The 16,967-nt window shown below is 39.1% G+C and overlaps 1 protein-coding gene across 1 annotated transcript in view; it reads left to right on the plus strand.

Moving 5' to 3' along the window:
* LOC104279369 (cohesin subunit SA-1) overlaps positions 1–16,967 on the plus strand; it is a gene marked incomplete at its 3' end in the record, with an annotated part of 136,558 nt that overhangs the window by 92,130 nt on the left and 27,461 nt on the right. The window contains exons 13-20 of the mRNA XM_009876635.1: positions 1,213–1,320; positions 3,051–3,165; positions 5,983–6,100; positions 7,228–7,331; positions 10,222–10,314; positions 10,439–10,528; positions 10,717–10,920; positions 15,132–15,202. Coding sequence (XP_009874937.1) covers positions 1,213–1,320; positions 3,051–3,165; positions 5,983–6,100; positions 7,228–7,331; positions 10,222–10,314; positions 10,439–10,528; positions 10,717–10,920; positions 15,132–15,202 — 903 coding nt within the window. The remainder of the gene's footprint in view (positions 1–1,212; positions 1,321–3,050; positions 3,166–5,982; positions 6,101–7,227; positions 7,332–10,221; positions 10,315–10,438; positions 10,529–10,716; positions 10,921–15,131; positions 15,203–16,967) is intronic.

Consider the following 16,967-nt stretch of genomic DNA (forward strand, 5'->3'; position numbering starts at 1 on the left):
AGCTAAATGCATTTAACACCAGAAAAATGTGGGTCACGTTGAGCAGCACAGGGCAATATTTTGGCAGGTAGGGAGTCCAAAATACTGTCACAAACAATCATGGTGGGTTTATTTGTAGTATGAAGCCAGATGACGTATAGAGTCCTGGCACATCAGTGTTTCAGAGTGAATTCTGAAATGATAGCTGAATGAATGATACACACAAACCTTGAGCTCAGAAACTGAAGAAGCCTCAACTATGTCGTTTATTCAAGGCAAGGATAAAAGATGGCTTGTTCTTGTCAATAAAAAATTATAGAAAATAAACTTTTCATCGTGCTTCATCCAGCACAGCAGGGTATGATCAGATTCAGTTCCTTGGTGTTGAAAATGAAGTCTGTGTCTAGTCAGCACAGTAACTACCATGAAAGTAATGTACAATTTATTGTATCAGCATTATTGTAATTCTAAATGCTCACCATGATTCAATCCTAAAGTGATTATGTGCTGATTTGACTGCTGGATGCACGGTGCTAGTTCTGTGTCCCCACTCTGGCGTGATATTATTTAGTTTTCTATTGACCGTATTTGGAGCACATCTCTTCCTTATGCCATTGCTGAGGCAGATTTATCCACCTGCCTTGGCCCTTCCAGCACCTGGAATTGGGAATGTTCCCAAGCAGAGAGGCACCTCCTGCCCCGCAGCACACAAGAGCACGTGGAGTGCCAGGTGAAAAGACTTAACTCCTGAGAATGGAGTAAGTCAAGAGGCTGAAGCAGGCTCTCCCAGTGCAGATTTGAGTACTTGAAAAAAGCTTTGCGAGCAAACAGACATTGCTGTAGAAGTAAATGAGTTTAAGCAAGCAATTATATTTTCCTAATGTAACATTTTGGCATTTTAGTTTAATAATGTTTGATAATGAATGCTGGGCATCTTTCAATGTGTGCGTTACGGTTAGCTTAATTAAGTAGGGACAGATTTATAAGGAGTGATAACTTTTTTTTTTTTTTTTTATGCCTGGGAGAAGGAAATCAGACAAACTTTCAGTCTTACAGACCCTTTAAATATCTTTGCATTTGGAAATTGAACCAATGATCCCTGAAGTCAGTGTTCAACCATTTAAGATTTTGTATGAAGGGCATCAGTGTTGTAGCTGTCAAAAGTAAATTATGGGAGGTGAGGGGATTGAAATTAAACGTTTGGTTTAGTTCGGGTGTTTCTGACTCTTTCAGTGGAAGTGAAGAAGCTCTGTCGAATGAAGACTGTGAGAATGTTTATCACTTGGTGTATTCAGCACACCGCCCTGTTGCAGTAGCAGCTGGAGAATTCCTTCACAAAAAGTAAGCTATCAGTTGCCCTGGAATAAGACCAGGTTTATGAATGCTTCTTAATGGGAGTAAGATCAAAAGGTAAAAAAGCAGTAGGAGTGAAGTATTCCAGTTTAGCAAATGAGGTATTTAATTTAAAACAGAGACTTATTCTCATGTGTAAATTCAAGACCTAAAGACTTGAAGAAACTGAATTAACATTTTTCTTGCTCTAGAATTCAGATAATTTTTCATAAGTCCTCAAACCTCTAAAGTTGGTTTAAATCCTGCAGTTCTTGCTGAATTACTGTTGTGGTAATATATATGGGGCCTATACACCCCTGGTGGTCTGCTTGATAGGCAGTCATCATTTGCACCATGTCTTAAACCAGTTTATTTCAAAATTGTAGGCTTGAGAGGGTTTTATGCAGTCATAATTAAGAAATTTGTTTCTAAATTCCCTGACAGCTACTAAAAATACATTACACTGTGGTTACATCTTTCATGTATCCACTATGCCAAAAGAAATGAATTAGCTTTTCCATGGAGGTGAATCACCCCACACCAGTAATCATGAACAGAACATTGCCACATCATAGCAGTTAGCATTTTCATTTTAGTGTTTGCACTTAAAAGTCTTTTAGCCGTAATTTTCTTTTTTCTCCTCATGGATTGTTACACAGAGTTCTTTATATATCAGAATCCAAGTTATCTAATTTTTCATGCTAAGGCACATGATATAAAAAATTGCATAAAAACATGAGTTGTCCTTTACCAGTGTTCTAATTCTATGTATTTCAATTGGTGATTTAGAAGTCCATGTTGTAGTTGTAAGATTTCATTGGTGGATTTCTGGAATTCCATATTTGTGATGAGGCATTATCTGTTTCAAGGAATTAATTTACAAAATTAAGTTACATTTAGTTTCCTACATGACATTTTACGAGATATAGGAAAGACTTAAGTTCTTTTTTAAAATATATATTGAAATTCTTTTATTAATCAGCATGTGACTAATTTTGAAAAAATGTCTCAGGTGTAAGTGAAGATGAATCCGTACCTCAGTGCACTTAGCGTAAAGTCAAAACTTTATCTTAACGAGATACTACGCTGTGTTCTGTAAATGCCTCAAGGTAGATGAGCAGCACTGAGAGAAGATTGTCCCATTCCTAACACTCATTTTCTCTTGGTATCGGTTAATAGATAAGAGCTGGGGCTCCATTTAAATAAGTTAGAATCTATTCAAGGCATTTGCATTGAGATTTATCTTACCTAATTTTATACATTTAAATACCACTTTCTATGTGTAACCAAGTCACTAGACTTACTGGAGTTCGCAAAGGAAAGCAAATAATACAGAGGATCACTGACTCTACCCTGAGGTGCTTCGTTTAAGATGTTTTGGCACCTGCAGAAGTGCTAATTACTTGTCTATTAAGATAAGCAGGGGACATCAGGAAACTCAACACAGAGTGTGTAATTTGCGTTAAAAACTGTGCAAAATCCTTCAATATAAATATATTTTGGAGAACTATTTCCTGTGTGGTATTCTTCCAACTCTGTGAACTTGAAGACACTGAAGATAAATTCATCTCTTCAGACAGGCAGAAGTCATGCTGTCTTTCCCTTGAAATAAATAGCTTTAGATACTTTCACTGTGGTTTATGAACAAATCTACTATACTGAGAATGAATGCTCATCATATTACTGCAGAAATGAGATTTGTGTTAATGGACATGATAGCTCCTTTTGCTTATTTTTAGACTGTTCAGCAGACATGATCCCCAAGCTGAAGAGGCTCTAGCAAAGAGGAGGGGGCGAAATAGTCCAAATGGAAACCTTATTAGAATGTTGGTTCTTTTCTTTCTTGAAAGTGAGGTAAAAATTTCATTTTTAACCTTTTTATGTTTAGTAAAATGTGGAACTTGAGTATTGATTTATCAACATACAATAACAAGTTCTCTTTCTTTTCCTTTTTTTCATAATTTTAGAAATACTGTATGCCCTTTATCCTGCCCCCCATTTCCTTGTCCATCAAGCAAATTCAGCTCAAAATCTTCTTCATGGTTTATTTTGTACTTGCTTGTCCCCACAGTACTCACTACTTCATTGCTGATACTGTGGTGGATTCATTACCACGTAGAAATGTAACTGGTTCTTTTTATAAGGTAACCATGACTGTACCATGACCATGGACCATGGCCACGACTATACTTCTGGAGTTGCTGTGTATGGAGTAAAATAATTTGAATGAGAAAGGAAGAAAAATGACATAATATCTAAAATTATTATTAGAACCATAGAATAATACAGAGTGGAATGGACCCAAGAGTCATTATCTCAAAGCAGAGTCAGCTATAAGATTAGATGATGTTGCTCAGTGGTTTATGCAGTTGCATCTTGAAAACCTCAGAGGAGGAAAACCAGAAGCACACATACAACAACATTAAGTGGTGGATGAACACAGTCAGGTTGGGATTATGCCCATAGTTTATGTTTATAGAGATAGCATGTAAGAGAAGTAGGCACACTAATAGTAATTCAGGTGGGGAATGGCAGTGGAATGGATGAAAACTTGAGAAGATAAACTGTCAGGTACAGGATGCTCTGAAGATGGAGCGGAAAAATGTTTAAAAATAATACATTTGGTGTGGTAATAAATAGGTGGCAAAGGAAGCCTGAAAGAGAGGAATCACAGAACCACAGAATGATCATCTAGTCCAGCCCCCCTGCCAGAGCAGGATCCCCTACAGTAGGTCACACAGGAATGCGTCCAGGTGGGTTTTGAATGTCTCCATAGAAGGAGACTCCACAACCTCCCTTGGCAGCCTGTGCCAGTGCTCTGGCACCCTCACAGGGAAAAAATTTTTCCTCATGTTTTTGTGGAACCTTCTATGTTCCAGCTTGTACCCATTGTCTCTTGTCCTGTCACTGGACATCACCGAGAAGGGCCTGGCTCCGTCCTCCTGACACTCCCCCTTGATGTAGTTACAAACATTTATGGGGTCACCCCTCAGCCTCCTCTTCTCCAAGGTGAAGAGACCCAGCTCCTTCAGCCTTTCCTCATCAGGGAGATGTTCCACTCCCTCCATCATCTCTGTGGCTGCGCTGGACTCTCTCCAGCAGTTCCCTGTCCCTCTTGAGCTGAGGGGCCCAGAACTGGACACAATATTCCAGATGCGGCCTCACCAGGATGGAATAGAGGCGGAGGAGAATCTCACTTGACCTACTGGCTACTCCCCTTCTAACACACTCCAGGATGCCATTGACCTTCTTGGCCACGAAGGCACATGGCTGTGTCCATGAGTGCATGAATGCAGTGACAGAAATGTTTTTCTACAGAAAAAAAGGGTAATATATTTTGTGTAAAAAGCAAAATGCAAGATATTATAATCAGATATTTTAATTGTTATGAAGCCTCGAACAAGGGACTTGACTGTGGGAATGAAAAGAAACACAGTCAGAAATTCTGGAAGGGAAGGATAGCATTTAGGTACAGTGCTCAAGTTAACGTTTTTTAGAAACACCTTATACATCTGCAAGTGCCAATGAAATATCACTACTGCAGTCTGCTATCTAAATGTATTTTTGGTTTCTTAAAACCGTAGATGATTGTATTTTCCAGTGAAAACTCCTTAAATCTGAGTGTGTGTGATTGGGAATTACCTACCATTAAGCTTGTCTACCCTTCTGGGGAGAAAAGAAACTCACCTTTTCTCTGAAAGCTATGAGCAGCAAACTGCCTTCCCATGGAAGCCGTGTGCTGCTCCCCAGGATTGCTTCTCTCTCAGGGCCGATTTTTTGCTATTGCTGGTTTTGAGAAAGTTGTTAGAAACAAAGTAGAATGTTATGACTCCAGTTTTAAGACAGAGAATTGGGATTTTCCATCTGCATAGGACTAGAAGATATAAGCACTGCAATCTAAGAGGGAACAGGTAAACCTGTGACAAGCATCCGTAAGCTCTGTGACTCGTGACATTCCACCCAAAGCTGTCAAAAACAGAATAGTGGGTAAATATACTGATGACTTCTTCCCTATACTCAAATGTTTTCCAGTTAAGACATCAGTCCCATGTCTGACAAGCAAATAAGAAGTGCATATTGTGCTTGTTGCTTTTTGATAGTGGTTTGATCATTTATAAACCAGTAGAAATCTGTGGGTTATTTTTCTTAGTTTACAGTTCTATTAATGCACATTAAAATATTTTTTTTGCAGTTAAAATTAGTGCTCATTCTACACACCCTGAAATCTGTAGGATTTCTACTGTTTTCTGAGCATGTAGCAGCATATACGAAAACTAAGTGCCTGTTCAAAATGAATGTATTACAACCCTGTCTTAGTCTCATGTCTCACCATCTCCCCTTTTTATAATGCAGTATAAGAAAGTGAGGAAAGGTAAGTTTACAGCTTCTGGGTCAAAACTCTGAGAAAGACTTCACAAACAAGCTACTTTATGGAAAAGAAGCTCAATTTAGTTTCATTTCATTTTCTAGCAAAATGTAGCCGCATTGTTGTGCAGTTGTATCACTCAGTTCGAAATAGACCTTCCAGAGACAGTTTCAAACTAAGTTTTTTTTCCAACTAAAGTAAGAGCCCATGCCCAGGACATGCTCTGTGGCCAAATGATTGTGAAAGTTGAAGAACTACTGCTTGTACCCAGAATACTATACTGATGGTTGCTTTGAATTTTCCAGTTGCATGAACATGCAGCCTATTTGGTGGACAGTTTGTGGGAGAGCTCTCAAGAACTGCTGAAAGACTGGGAATGTATGACAGAATTGCTCTTGGAAGAACCAGTCCAAGGAGAAGAAGGTATTTGTTTAACCTCTATGCTTCACTGGTATTGCACTGGTATTGTTCATTACTCCTTAAAAAGATGTTTCACTGTGGATGGTAGGGGTGTTTATATTGTAGTTTGTTTAGAAAGCATATTTGAAGAAGATTTTACTTTAATCCATTTTTAATGCACTTTGCTTCAAAAGCAGCATTTTTGTACTCTGTTTTTCATTTTGTGAAGTCTGGTTCCCTGATATTAAAGGCTAGGACTTCTTGTCTGAATGTTTAAATAACTTGTGTATACATGAACATTTCAATACATTAAAAAGGTAATAAAATTTTGAACAAACAAGCACTTCAGGTGGTGTTAATTAGAGATGGGGCTTTTCCAAACAGTATTAAAAGCTGATGAATTCTCAAGAGGAAAAAAAAAAAAAAAGGCATTCTTTTGCCATTAGTTTTGAATCCCCGTTCACTAATAATAGATCTGTGTGTACAATGTAATCGGGAAGGTTACTGGCAAAGTGTCCTTGTCAGTAATGAATGTCCTTCAAGATCCTTCTTAATCCTCCGGGATTATCCTTCTTCAGGGACCTTCACAGGGGTTAGGTGGTTGAAAAACAGACGTGCTCCTACTGCTTCCTAGTGTGATGTGCTCATCACCTCAGTGCTTCAAAATGTGACCTGTTGGTATCTGCCTGCTACACTTGTGGTATTTATATGGTAATTTCCTTAAGAAATTAGGCACTGTGGTTCTTTGTTTCTGTGTAACCTAGTGGTGTTTGACCCTCCAGATGTGACCAGAAGTACTCCCCAAAGAACAGAACTAATACTTCATGGCGGTGAGAGCAGTTTCTAAGGCAGTGACAGTGAACAGTCAGTCGCTTTTTATTTCCTCGATCTTAGCTGATCCTTAGTTGATCCTTTTTCCAGACTACATTTCTCTGGACTTCTTTCAGTTCCATCCTATCCATTTTGCGATGATGCAAATGGTAATTCAAAGAGCAGGCAAAAAAGCCTTGCTTTTGTAGGGGGGACAAAATGATGTTATCTCCGTTGTTCTCTGCTCCTTGTGTTTTAGAACTGCCTTCACAGATTTGTCTTCTTTAACCTGTTTTGCACACACATCAGAAGGGATGTCACTTGTCCTTTTCTCTCCACAGCAATGTCTGACCGGCAGGAGAGTGCTCTTATTGAGCTGATGGTGTGTACAATCAGACAAGCTGCCGAAGCACACCCTCCTGTAGGCAGAGGCACTGGCAAGAGAGTAAGTGGTACTGCTGTGAGTGACTCGGACCCATTTGTGTTACTATACCGACATAAAATGTTTGTCTTCATTGCCACGTTCTGACACTTTTAAATTAGAGTTTTATAATTGCTGCTTCCTGTTTTGTGCGAATGTTTTTGAAGCAAATAGTAGAAATTGCATTTCTGGAGAAGTTTCTGGGGGTTTTTTGTTTGATTTTGGGTTTTGCATTGCCAAGTTAAGTAATATAAATTTACAGTGTGAAATTCTCATTTTTAGTGATTTTTTTGTCATACCCCTGGCTTACACTTTTAATGTATCCACATCTACAGTCCTTCATGTTAAATCTAGATTAGAATTGAAAGTGTAGAGCTTGGGATCAGAACAAGATTACTTCAAACAGTCTTCCATAAAAAGTAATGTGCTGCTAATATTGAGGTAAATTTGCAGAAAAACTCAACAGTGTCTTCAGCATGGCAGTTATTAAGCACTACAACAGAAGCTGGGATTTTGTGCAGTTTCCATCCTTGACAGTTTTCACAGCTGAGTGAACAAAGCACGGAGCACCCTGATCTCCTTTGAGCAGAAGGGGTGGGACTGGACCTACCTGAACACGTCTGTGGTTTTATGTATCCACCTTCTTTGGTCTCTTCCGTTGAGTACTCTCAAAATTTAAGATTTCTGACATTCTGGCCATATTGCAACCTAGCTGCCTTTTCCACTTATTTTATAGTTACTGTTTGGGGATCAGTGGAAGTCCATTTCTAAGGCTGAGCCTTCGCTTTTAAGCATTTCAGTGTAAGTCACGAGGTCAGGGTGGTAAACAGGCTTTCAGCCATGTTTTCCATAAATACAGCATCAATATTCCAAAAGACTCTCAGCTTCCCAAGTGTATTTCCCCAGTTTTTGGTAGTCCCCATCTTACTTAGGTTAGGCTAAAATGAAATAAACCCATGTGAATGTTTGGTACTTCTGTTAGGTTCTGGTCTGAGTAATCACAACTAGTTTATTAAAGAAAGCTACAGATGTAGCAAAGGTGAAATCTGGAGACAGGTTTAGCATTCTTTATTGCTAAACTAAATGGAGTTACTTAGCTTCTTAATTTTTATGTGCCAAAGCAGATTAGCCTCGTGTCCAGAAACAGCATCCCAGGAAGAGCGCCAAGAAACCATCAATTTAAGCATGCTTTTTGTACCTGAATTTATAAAGTGTATTGCAAGAAATTGCTAATTTATTAAAAAAAATTATGAGTGAGGGGGGAAACTATGAAAGAACTTACTCAAATATACACAAGTATGTATTATCCTGTGTTACCAAAACTGTGTTGTAAGCACAACTTAACTATGTTTTGTCTCTAGCTGCAAACTGTTCTAACAGACAAAGCAACCTTTAAATTTAACAAAAATTTCATGTATTTTTTGTTTGAAGCACCAAATAATGTCACTTTTAGCTTTGTGAGCATTTTTTTCTATCTCGAGAGATCTGCAGTTCATTTCCCTTAAGTTCAGCCGATTGCTTAGTCTTAGATTTTTAGTGTCAATATTTCTTCAAAGTTAAAGAAAACACTTCAGTAAAATTAATTTTGTCTTCTGAAGGATGATCAAAAGAGCCTCGAGATCATCCTAGGGACCCAAATTAATTCCTAGCACTGCTGAAGAGCAATATTTGGTCACCAGGATACGGCTGGGTTGGGGGGGGGTGGGAGCCTGACCTCCTGGCTGTGTGCGCGTGGCCTTCCCGGGCGCCAGCAGCTCTTGCTGCCGCAGGTGGTTCTCGCAGCGAGTCAGCGCAGGAGTTGCGGTGGCTGCCGTATGTGTTCAGCTGTCTGCTGTGTGCTGTGGAAGTGGCTTCTTAGCCGAGTTACAAATCTGTTCCCCTCCACGTCTGCGGTTGGTTGGGGTTCCTGCTCACACAGCAGGCTCCCTGCCATCCAAGCACATGTTTTTGTTTCCAGCTGTTCCTCCTCACTTAGAGAGAGAAGTAGGTGTGACATCCAGCTTTTGCTTCTTTTCAGTTAGATCATGAGTTGTGGGATGGTAACTGCAGGGATCTCTGACTTGTCAGGAGAGGTTTGTCATGTTCTCATGATGTTGCTGGCGTATTCTCTGCGTTGAAATGGGAGCAAATTTCTAATTATGCACTCACCTTCTTGTGAAACAGTTTCTTCTCTGACTTTAGCTTGTAACCCTTATTGTGCAGTCTGGCAGCTTTGCTATACATAAATCACTAGCTAACTTGAGTATTTTATTATTATTTGGTTTGGAAAGTGTTCTTTTCTGAAGCCAAGAAGCCAGATCTAAGCTTTTATGAAGCATGCTGTTTTGATTATTGCCTCTCTATTCACTGGTTCAAGGTGGTTTTGCTATGACAGCATTAGTAGCTTCTGTATATCTGTCATCAAAATTTGTAATTGGTTCTGTGAACTTGAATGTATGTTCTCATGGAGAATTACATTCCAGTTTAGAGATGAGCCCATGAATCTGCTAATGAAAATCTCTGTTACAGTGTGGTTTGATTTTTGTGTTCTTAATTATATTTCAGTTCACCCTGAGGTCTTACATTATCACTGTTTAATGTGTCAAAGCCAGAGCTCAATTTGCTTGGAAGCAATAGCAAAACTTCCACTGACTTGGGTTATATTTGAATTTCAATCCTAAAAAATAGTTGATGTGTCGATACAATATCATGCTGGATGATATGATATTTTCATTTTCAATCACGGCTTCTTAGGACACATGGTCCTCCCATTTAATCATTCCTCAGTCCAAACGTGAGCTTTTTATTCCCTCCTCTTCTGATTTATTAAAAATACATTTGCATGGATTTTTGTTTGTGATACAAACTTTAGAAAAATCGATGACTACTATATGCAGAAATTTTATTTACGTTAGTTGGTTTTGATCCCTTGCAGGTCTTGACAGCAAAAGAAAGAAAAACTCAGATCGATGACAGAAATAAATTGACTGAGCATTTCATTATTGCACTTCCTATGTTGCTATCAAAGGTACATTTTTAAACAAAATGAATCTCTCACTGGTATTAACAACTGTCTTTAATGTTTTCAGTCTGTAGCATCGGTGTTCATTTTTACTTGACTATTTTCTTGTCTCCTTTCAATGATGTTCTAGTATTCCGCTGATGCTGAGAAGGTAGCAAATCTCCTGCAGATCCCTCAGTATTTTGATCTGGAAATCTATAGCACGGGCAGAATGGAAAAGGTATAGTACATTGGGCAAGAAGTCTGGTTGTTTTCAAGTACCTGATTATTTTTGTAGACACACAGTAGTGTGCCTTCATTCGGCATATTAGTAATTTAACCTTGATCTGCTGTATTCTTTGAGTGACTTTTTCTATGAGTTTTATTGTTCGCATAAGGTGAAAGCTGAACTTCTCTTCTGATCTACAGCATCTGGATGCCTTACTGAAACAGATTAAGTTTGTTGTGGAAAAGCATGTGGAATCAGATGTTCTCGAAGCCTGCAGCAAAACCTACAGCATACTCTGTAGTGAAGAATATACAATCCAGAATAGAGTTGACATAGCCCACAGCCAACTTATCGATGAATTTGTGGATCGATTCAACCATTCTGTAGAGGATCTGCTGCAGGAGGTTTGTTTTCTTAAAAATTGATTTAGTTAGACTGCCTAAAATACACTAGGATAAATTGCAGAAAAACATTCTTACCAAGTCATGAAATTATCTATCTGTAGTGAAGCAGGAACTATTTCATAATTATTTGGAACTATTTCTCAGTGTAGAAGATCCCTTGAGCCTAGCCATTAATAGCCTGCAAAACACTGATGCTGTAAAACAAAGGCCATGGGACAGCCCTCCTTCTGAAAATTTAGTCTAGTGTTTTAAACAGCCCACATAAGAAATTAAGTGGATGAGTGGTTGAAAGCTGATGAAAATGCAGACAAAGATGCATTACATCAATGTTTGTGTTGATTCTGTAGTCCCAAATGGATACGCAGACAGCACAATCATGACTGGATTATGTCTTGAATGGAAGACAGGATTAGGTAAAATATTTATGATGGCGTATTGAAAGAGCTCTGGAAAATAAAGATACAGGTCTGAAACCTGGAGGTGCCTGGGATTTACTTGGAAGAATTTAACCTTCAAAATGTATGAGACAGAATACTTTAAACAAGAATAGAAATCTTAGTCATTTTTTCTTGCTTTACATTAATTTAACTTTGTGTAGCACTACTGTATCTGTTGTAGTTTTCACGCTTTTTAAACATAATCTAAGGGCTGCACAGAGCCTTTTCTTCAGTTCTACTCATGCACTGCAGCATGGCAGATACATTTAATTTTTGATGTACGTTTATAAAAAGTTAAGCTTGCATATTAAAGAAAAGAAGTGCTTTTTTCTCTTATTTTTAAGTAATGTGCCACATACAGGCATACTGTATATATACTTTGTCACATTGCAGAGTAAAAAAATGTTTTTCTTTTGCTGTTGGAATGTACATGAGTAAAAAAGGCCAAATGTCCAGGAAGCAGGCACTCTGTAACACAGAGTAGTTGGTGCACCACTGTACATTCTTCGATAGAATAGATTTACTTTGCTCTCTGCCTTCTGATATTTTATAGGTACTTTCCCAGAAACTTCTGAGCAGAACCTGAAAAAGACATTCCAAAACTTGGGCTACATCTCTGCCTCTCTATGTGTGGCAAGGGAATCCTTTCAGCTTTTCAGACATTATGGGTCTTAGCCATCTGTTTTAATAGCCATGGATTTTTTGCAGTTTCACATCTCTGGGCAACAGGACCAAAAATTCTGAGACAAAAACATTGAGGGATCTATTGTTGACTTGAGTAGTAAAAAGGACTGAAGTTGGACTGCCAGCACAAAGATCCAGCTGCAGAACCAGTCGAGTTCTCCACACCAGACGCTCAACAGCTGATCACTGTAAATAGTGGCCTTTGCTCTTTCCACTGGTACCCACTGACAGAGGTTTAGGAACTCTGGTGAGGTCCACATTTTTCACTATCCTCACATCCAACACCAAGGTTCAGTCTGTCTCTCTCTGTGCAGGGACAAGTCTCTTGTGTAGTTTCTCTAAACCTGGCTCTTGGTGAGTCTTCAGCTTATGTCTCCACAGCCAAGCTCAGATCAGCAAAAAGCACCTCATTCACACTGCCTTGCCTTAAGATAGAAGAAGGTGTTTATGGGTTTTATCAAGAATCAGACCAAGAAGCAAGTGTAATCCCAGTTCTTTGACACTGACTTGCTATTTCTGTTACACTATCTTGTTGAAAACATTAAGAAAATGTCCTCTTTCAGCTTTTTCTCATAAAAAAAAAATCTTGGAATTTCTCCAAAGCAAATGCCGTGTCTGTTCGCTCTGGAGACAGTTGTGTAGCAGCCAGTGTAACAATCAGAAATTAGGTCTATCTGAGGACATGCAGCTCTTTTGGAAGAGACCCCTCGAAGTTTCCACACTTGCAGCTGTATAGATGTTATTCATTTGTGGATCCGTTCAAGGATTCAGAGATGATATTCTGTTCCCTCGATAGTTTCACCCAAGAAAAGATCCACTCAGTATTTTATCAATATTACTGAGACACTCACAGATAATTTTTCTGACTATAATCCCAAACTCAGTTAACAAATACAGAAACACTTAGATTCCTCCTGCTGTACAGCAGCTGCTCTTTCTCTGACTTACCCATTCTCCTCCATATGGCAGCTCTGAAGAGGAGTCAAGACAAGAACCAGTCCTCTAGTTCTGTCAGCTGCTTTTCTGTCATCTACATACCCTCCAGGAAGCCAGTGGTTCAGTTAGAATTGAGTTTCCTACAGTATCAGTCCTGTTGTTCTTGGATTCTGTGATCTGAGAAGATCCAGCTTTGCCCCTCCCGTTGCTGCCTCGCAGTCTCTAACTGCTGAAGCCCTTCTTGGGCTCTTCCACAAGCAGTGTGGTCTCTGAGCCTCAAAGAACCACGTTTCGACGCTACAAGCAGTAAAGATGAAAAGAGATTGGAAACTTACCTCTCTTCCACCCTCAGCCCACATTTAGCTCAGTTATGCCAGCAAAGCATTTAGGCCACAGTAGTTTCGACTAGGGTTACAGGAATGTTGAGAGAGTGCACAAAATACAGTCCGTGGCTTAGGTACGCTGTACTGGTCTGCAGTCCTCTCCTCCAGCCTCACCTTTTACCCAAGGGGAATCAGGTGAGAGCAGCGAGATGCTGCAATTCATAAATGACTTCCCACCAATCTTCTCAAGACAAATGAACTAGGGGGGGAAGAAATGGTTTTCCTGCAATTTTTGCATGATTACTAATTAGGAAGCCAGCAACCGCTTATTCCTGTTCCATTTCCCTTCAGTTCTCTTTGCAGGCGGCTCCTGTTTATGCAGCAGCCCAGTGCAAAAAGCCCCGAAGGATGCACGGAGACTGCTGGGCAGAGAGCAAGGGAAGGTTCATTCTGGGCAGAGAGCAAAGGAAGGTTCATTCCTCGTGAAGGAACAGGAGCCAGTGACATCAAAGCACTTCTAGTGTATCCCCTTCCTTATCCCGGCTTGGGAAGGAATAGAAAAATGCAAGTGAGGGCGTATGATCTTTGTGTGAATTCACAGAGAGAAGGATGAGGACTGACGATTTTGGAGAAAAGCTGTATTTGAAAGTCATATGAGAAGTGAAGAATTAAGAGTTGTAGATCCCTGAGGAAAAGGGAGTGCAGCGGTCAGACATAGAGAAGGATGTGGAGACAAAACCAAAACAAAAGTGGGAGAAACCAAGAAAGGGAACAAGGATAGCAAGGATTTAAAGTCTTGGCCTTTGTGATATTCTTTGCTGGGTGATACTTGGTAGAATAATTAATTTTAATAAGTCTATTTATTCATTTTAAAGAGATTTTAAGTTAAAAACCATGCATACTTGTACCCAAGTAGGTATGCCACTGCTTTATGACTTCCCACTAGGTTGATAATGAGAGAAACATTGATTTACAATTGCATCTGAAGGCAGGAAATGTCGTAATTGTTAGGCTTTTAGATGGAAAAAAAATTTAAAATTGAGAAGAATTGTGAGTTTCCTCTTCCAGAAAGTTGCTGGGAAAATGAAGTTTTCAAAGTACCTTATTTCCACTTGCTTTACCAGGAGAATTTACTGTTCAGTTTGCATAAAATGCTAGGATAATGGTATTTTTAAATGCCAGAAAGGAAAAACTAATTTTTTGAATTTTTAAAAAAGTTTTGATTGAATTGTGCAATATTTATTCTTGGGCTGTTGTTTCCCCAGATTTGTAAAGTCAAGTTTAAAAAAAATAAAATTCCATCCAGCTCTGAATGTATGTCAGTGTGTGCACCTAGTGTGATTGTCGTGCATTAAGGTATGTAACACACTGAGCAGCAATGAAAGGTACAGAAAGAAAGAAACTTTTGCACTGATCACTTTAAAAACCTTGCTGTTGACATCTTCAGGTTTCTGATGTGGCAAGGCAAGCATTTGGCTTTATTCTTGTAGGACATTTGTCAGCTGATGGTTAAAGCTGATGGGTTTTGTAAAATAAAGTAGAGCACAGATTTTTTTCCTGACAATGATTTCTGCTGCTAGAGAATACTTGGTAGAGTATTAGTACAGTGGTATTGCTGAATAATGTCAGATGATCGTGCTTATCTCGTAGTGCTATCCAGTTGTAATTTAAACATCATTGCTCTTATTATGGTATCTAGATAAAAGTCACTGGAAAATTTGGAGTCAAGTTTTGGTGTCAACATAAACCCTCAATGAACTCTGCACGTCCCCATGCAGTAAGGTGCTCTGCTGCTTCGCTGAACTCTCAATAGATTTCCTTTCATTTTCAGGGAGAAGAAGCTGATGATGATGATATATACAATGTGCTCTCCACGTTAAAGAGGTTAACCTCTTTTCACAAGTAGGTAATTTTTTTCCCTCAGAAAATTACTATGTTAATTTTATCATTTCAGTGAGTGTTAGTTGATGCCTAGTGTTAGGAAATGAGAAAATCTACGGCCTGAAATACAAAACAGATTGATGAATGATTAGTGGTATTTGTCGGTATAGCTGTTTGGATTAATCTGAGTGCTTGCTCAGTTAATGCCATTACACAGATTCAATTTGCAAGTGGCATGCCACCCTTTGCACTAAATAAATGCTTTTACGTCCATGAGCATCTTATTAAAAGTCATATTCCCCTGTATGACAGAGGAGGCTTCTTCTCTCTGGCACCAGTGGATGAGGGCAAACCTGTGCTTTGAGCCTCAGCTTAGGAGAGCCCTGGAGGAAGCTGTTTCTCTCAGTTTTTCAATGCCTTTGAGGTATTTCTCCTCAAAATTACAGAAATTATTACTAGTAATATAGTAATAATTAATAGTTTATGGTAAGAGTCTGGAAGAGGTATCCTCTTCCTGCAGACATGCCAGGAATAGTTTATAGTTGAATTGTTGGCAGTGTCTAACTGTGGGTTGCACAGAAACTCCTTCACTAGGTGTGAACCACCTCACTGGAACCAGGCAGCAGCTTTTCAAGGTCCTCCTGCTCTCAGGCCTACAAGCACCCTCATAACTTGGAGAGCAATGTGGAAAATTTCACTTGAACTGTGAATTTTGGAGCACAGCACAAAGACCATCTCTTCCCCTCCCATCAGCTGTAGGAAGGAATTGCTCCTGGTCAGCCAGTAAGAAAGTTTCTAATGCAGATGCATGAGAGCCACAAGTCATTCCTTCCTTATCACAAGATCTAAGAGGACCTTGCTTCTGCCACCTCTTTTATACAAGTTGATTTTAGTGCTTTCATTTCTCTTTTCTTTCTGTGCCCAGTCTTTACTTATCCTCAATTCTGCACTGGATCACTATGAAATGGTGCTGAAGTATCTACTCTTTGTTTCCATTCAACGAGAGTCCCACAGAGATCATTAAATCGTTACTAATTTCCGTAGTGCAGCAGGCTAACACGTGCAAATTAGCTTTTCAGTCTCCCTGGTAACACACTGGAGCCACTTCTGCCTTTCCTGAGGGGATTGGTGAAAGCTATAGTTCACATCCAAGAAAAAAGCACAAATCTTAAGGCTTTTCTGAGAGTCCTCCATATGTATTTTTTTCCTTTAGGGTTCCAAATCTCTAGAGAATTAATTCAGACTATAACGAAATCTTTGTAGAATACCACAGAAATAGCGATCAGAGACACCTACCTTCACCTTCGAAAAATAGGAAAGAGAAAAGAATCAAAGCGTGAAGAGCTGAAGAGCAGCTGTGTATCATTTCTCAGCTGATTTGCTATTTGTAATTATAGTTCAATGGGAATTTCTAATTAATGTCTGCTTTCATATAAAGAAGTAATGAAAGCTTTTCATACTGAATGTTCCATCCAATGTGATTTCTTTGTGAAAGGAAACAATCATATCACCGGAGACAGAATTTTTGCCGTTTAGCTTTGAGATTAGGATCTTAGAACTTGCATTAAGTGTTCTCATCTCAAAGAATGGTGGCTGTTATCTGATACTCTCATTGTCATCTACGGGGAGCCAAAATAAATTAAAACAATGGAAGAAGTTGAAATTGCAGGCTAAGAACTGATACCTTTCAGTTAGATACCTAATAAAGTAGTTGCTGAGGCTTAGAAAAGAAACAAGTCCCTCTCTTTTTCAAGCATGAGAAACTCCACTGTACATGCTTCGTTTC

The sequence above is a fragment of the Apaloderma vittatum genome, unplaced genomic scaffold (genome assembly GCF_000703405.1).
Source record: "Apaloderma vittatum isolate BGI_N311 unplaced genomic scaffold, ASM70340v1 scaffold719, whole genome shotgun sequence".
Lineage (NCBI taxonomy): Eukaryota > Metazoa > Chordata > Aves > Trogoniformes > Trogonidae > Apaloderma > Apaloderma vittatum.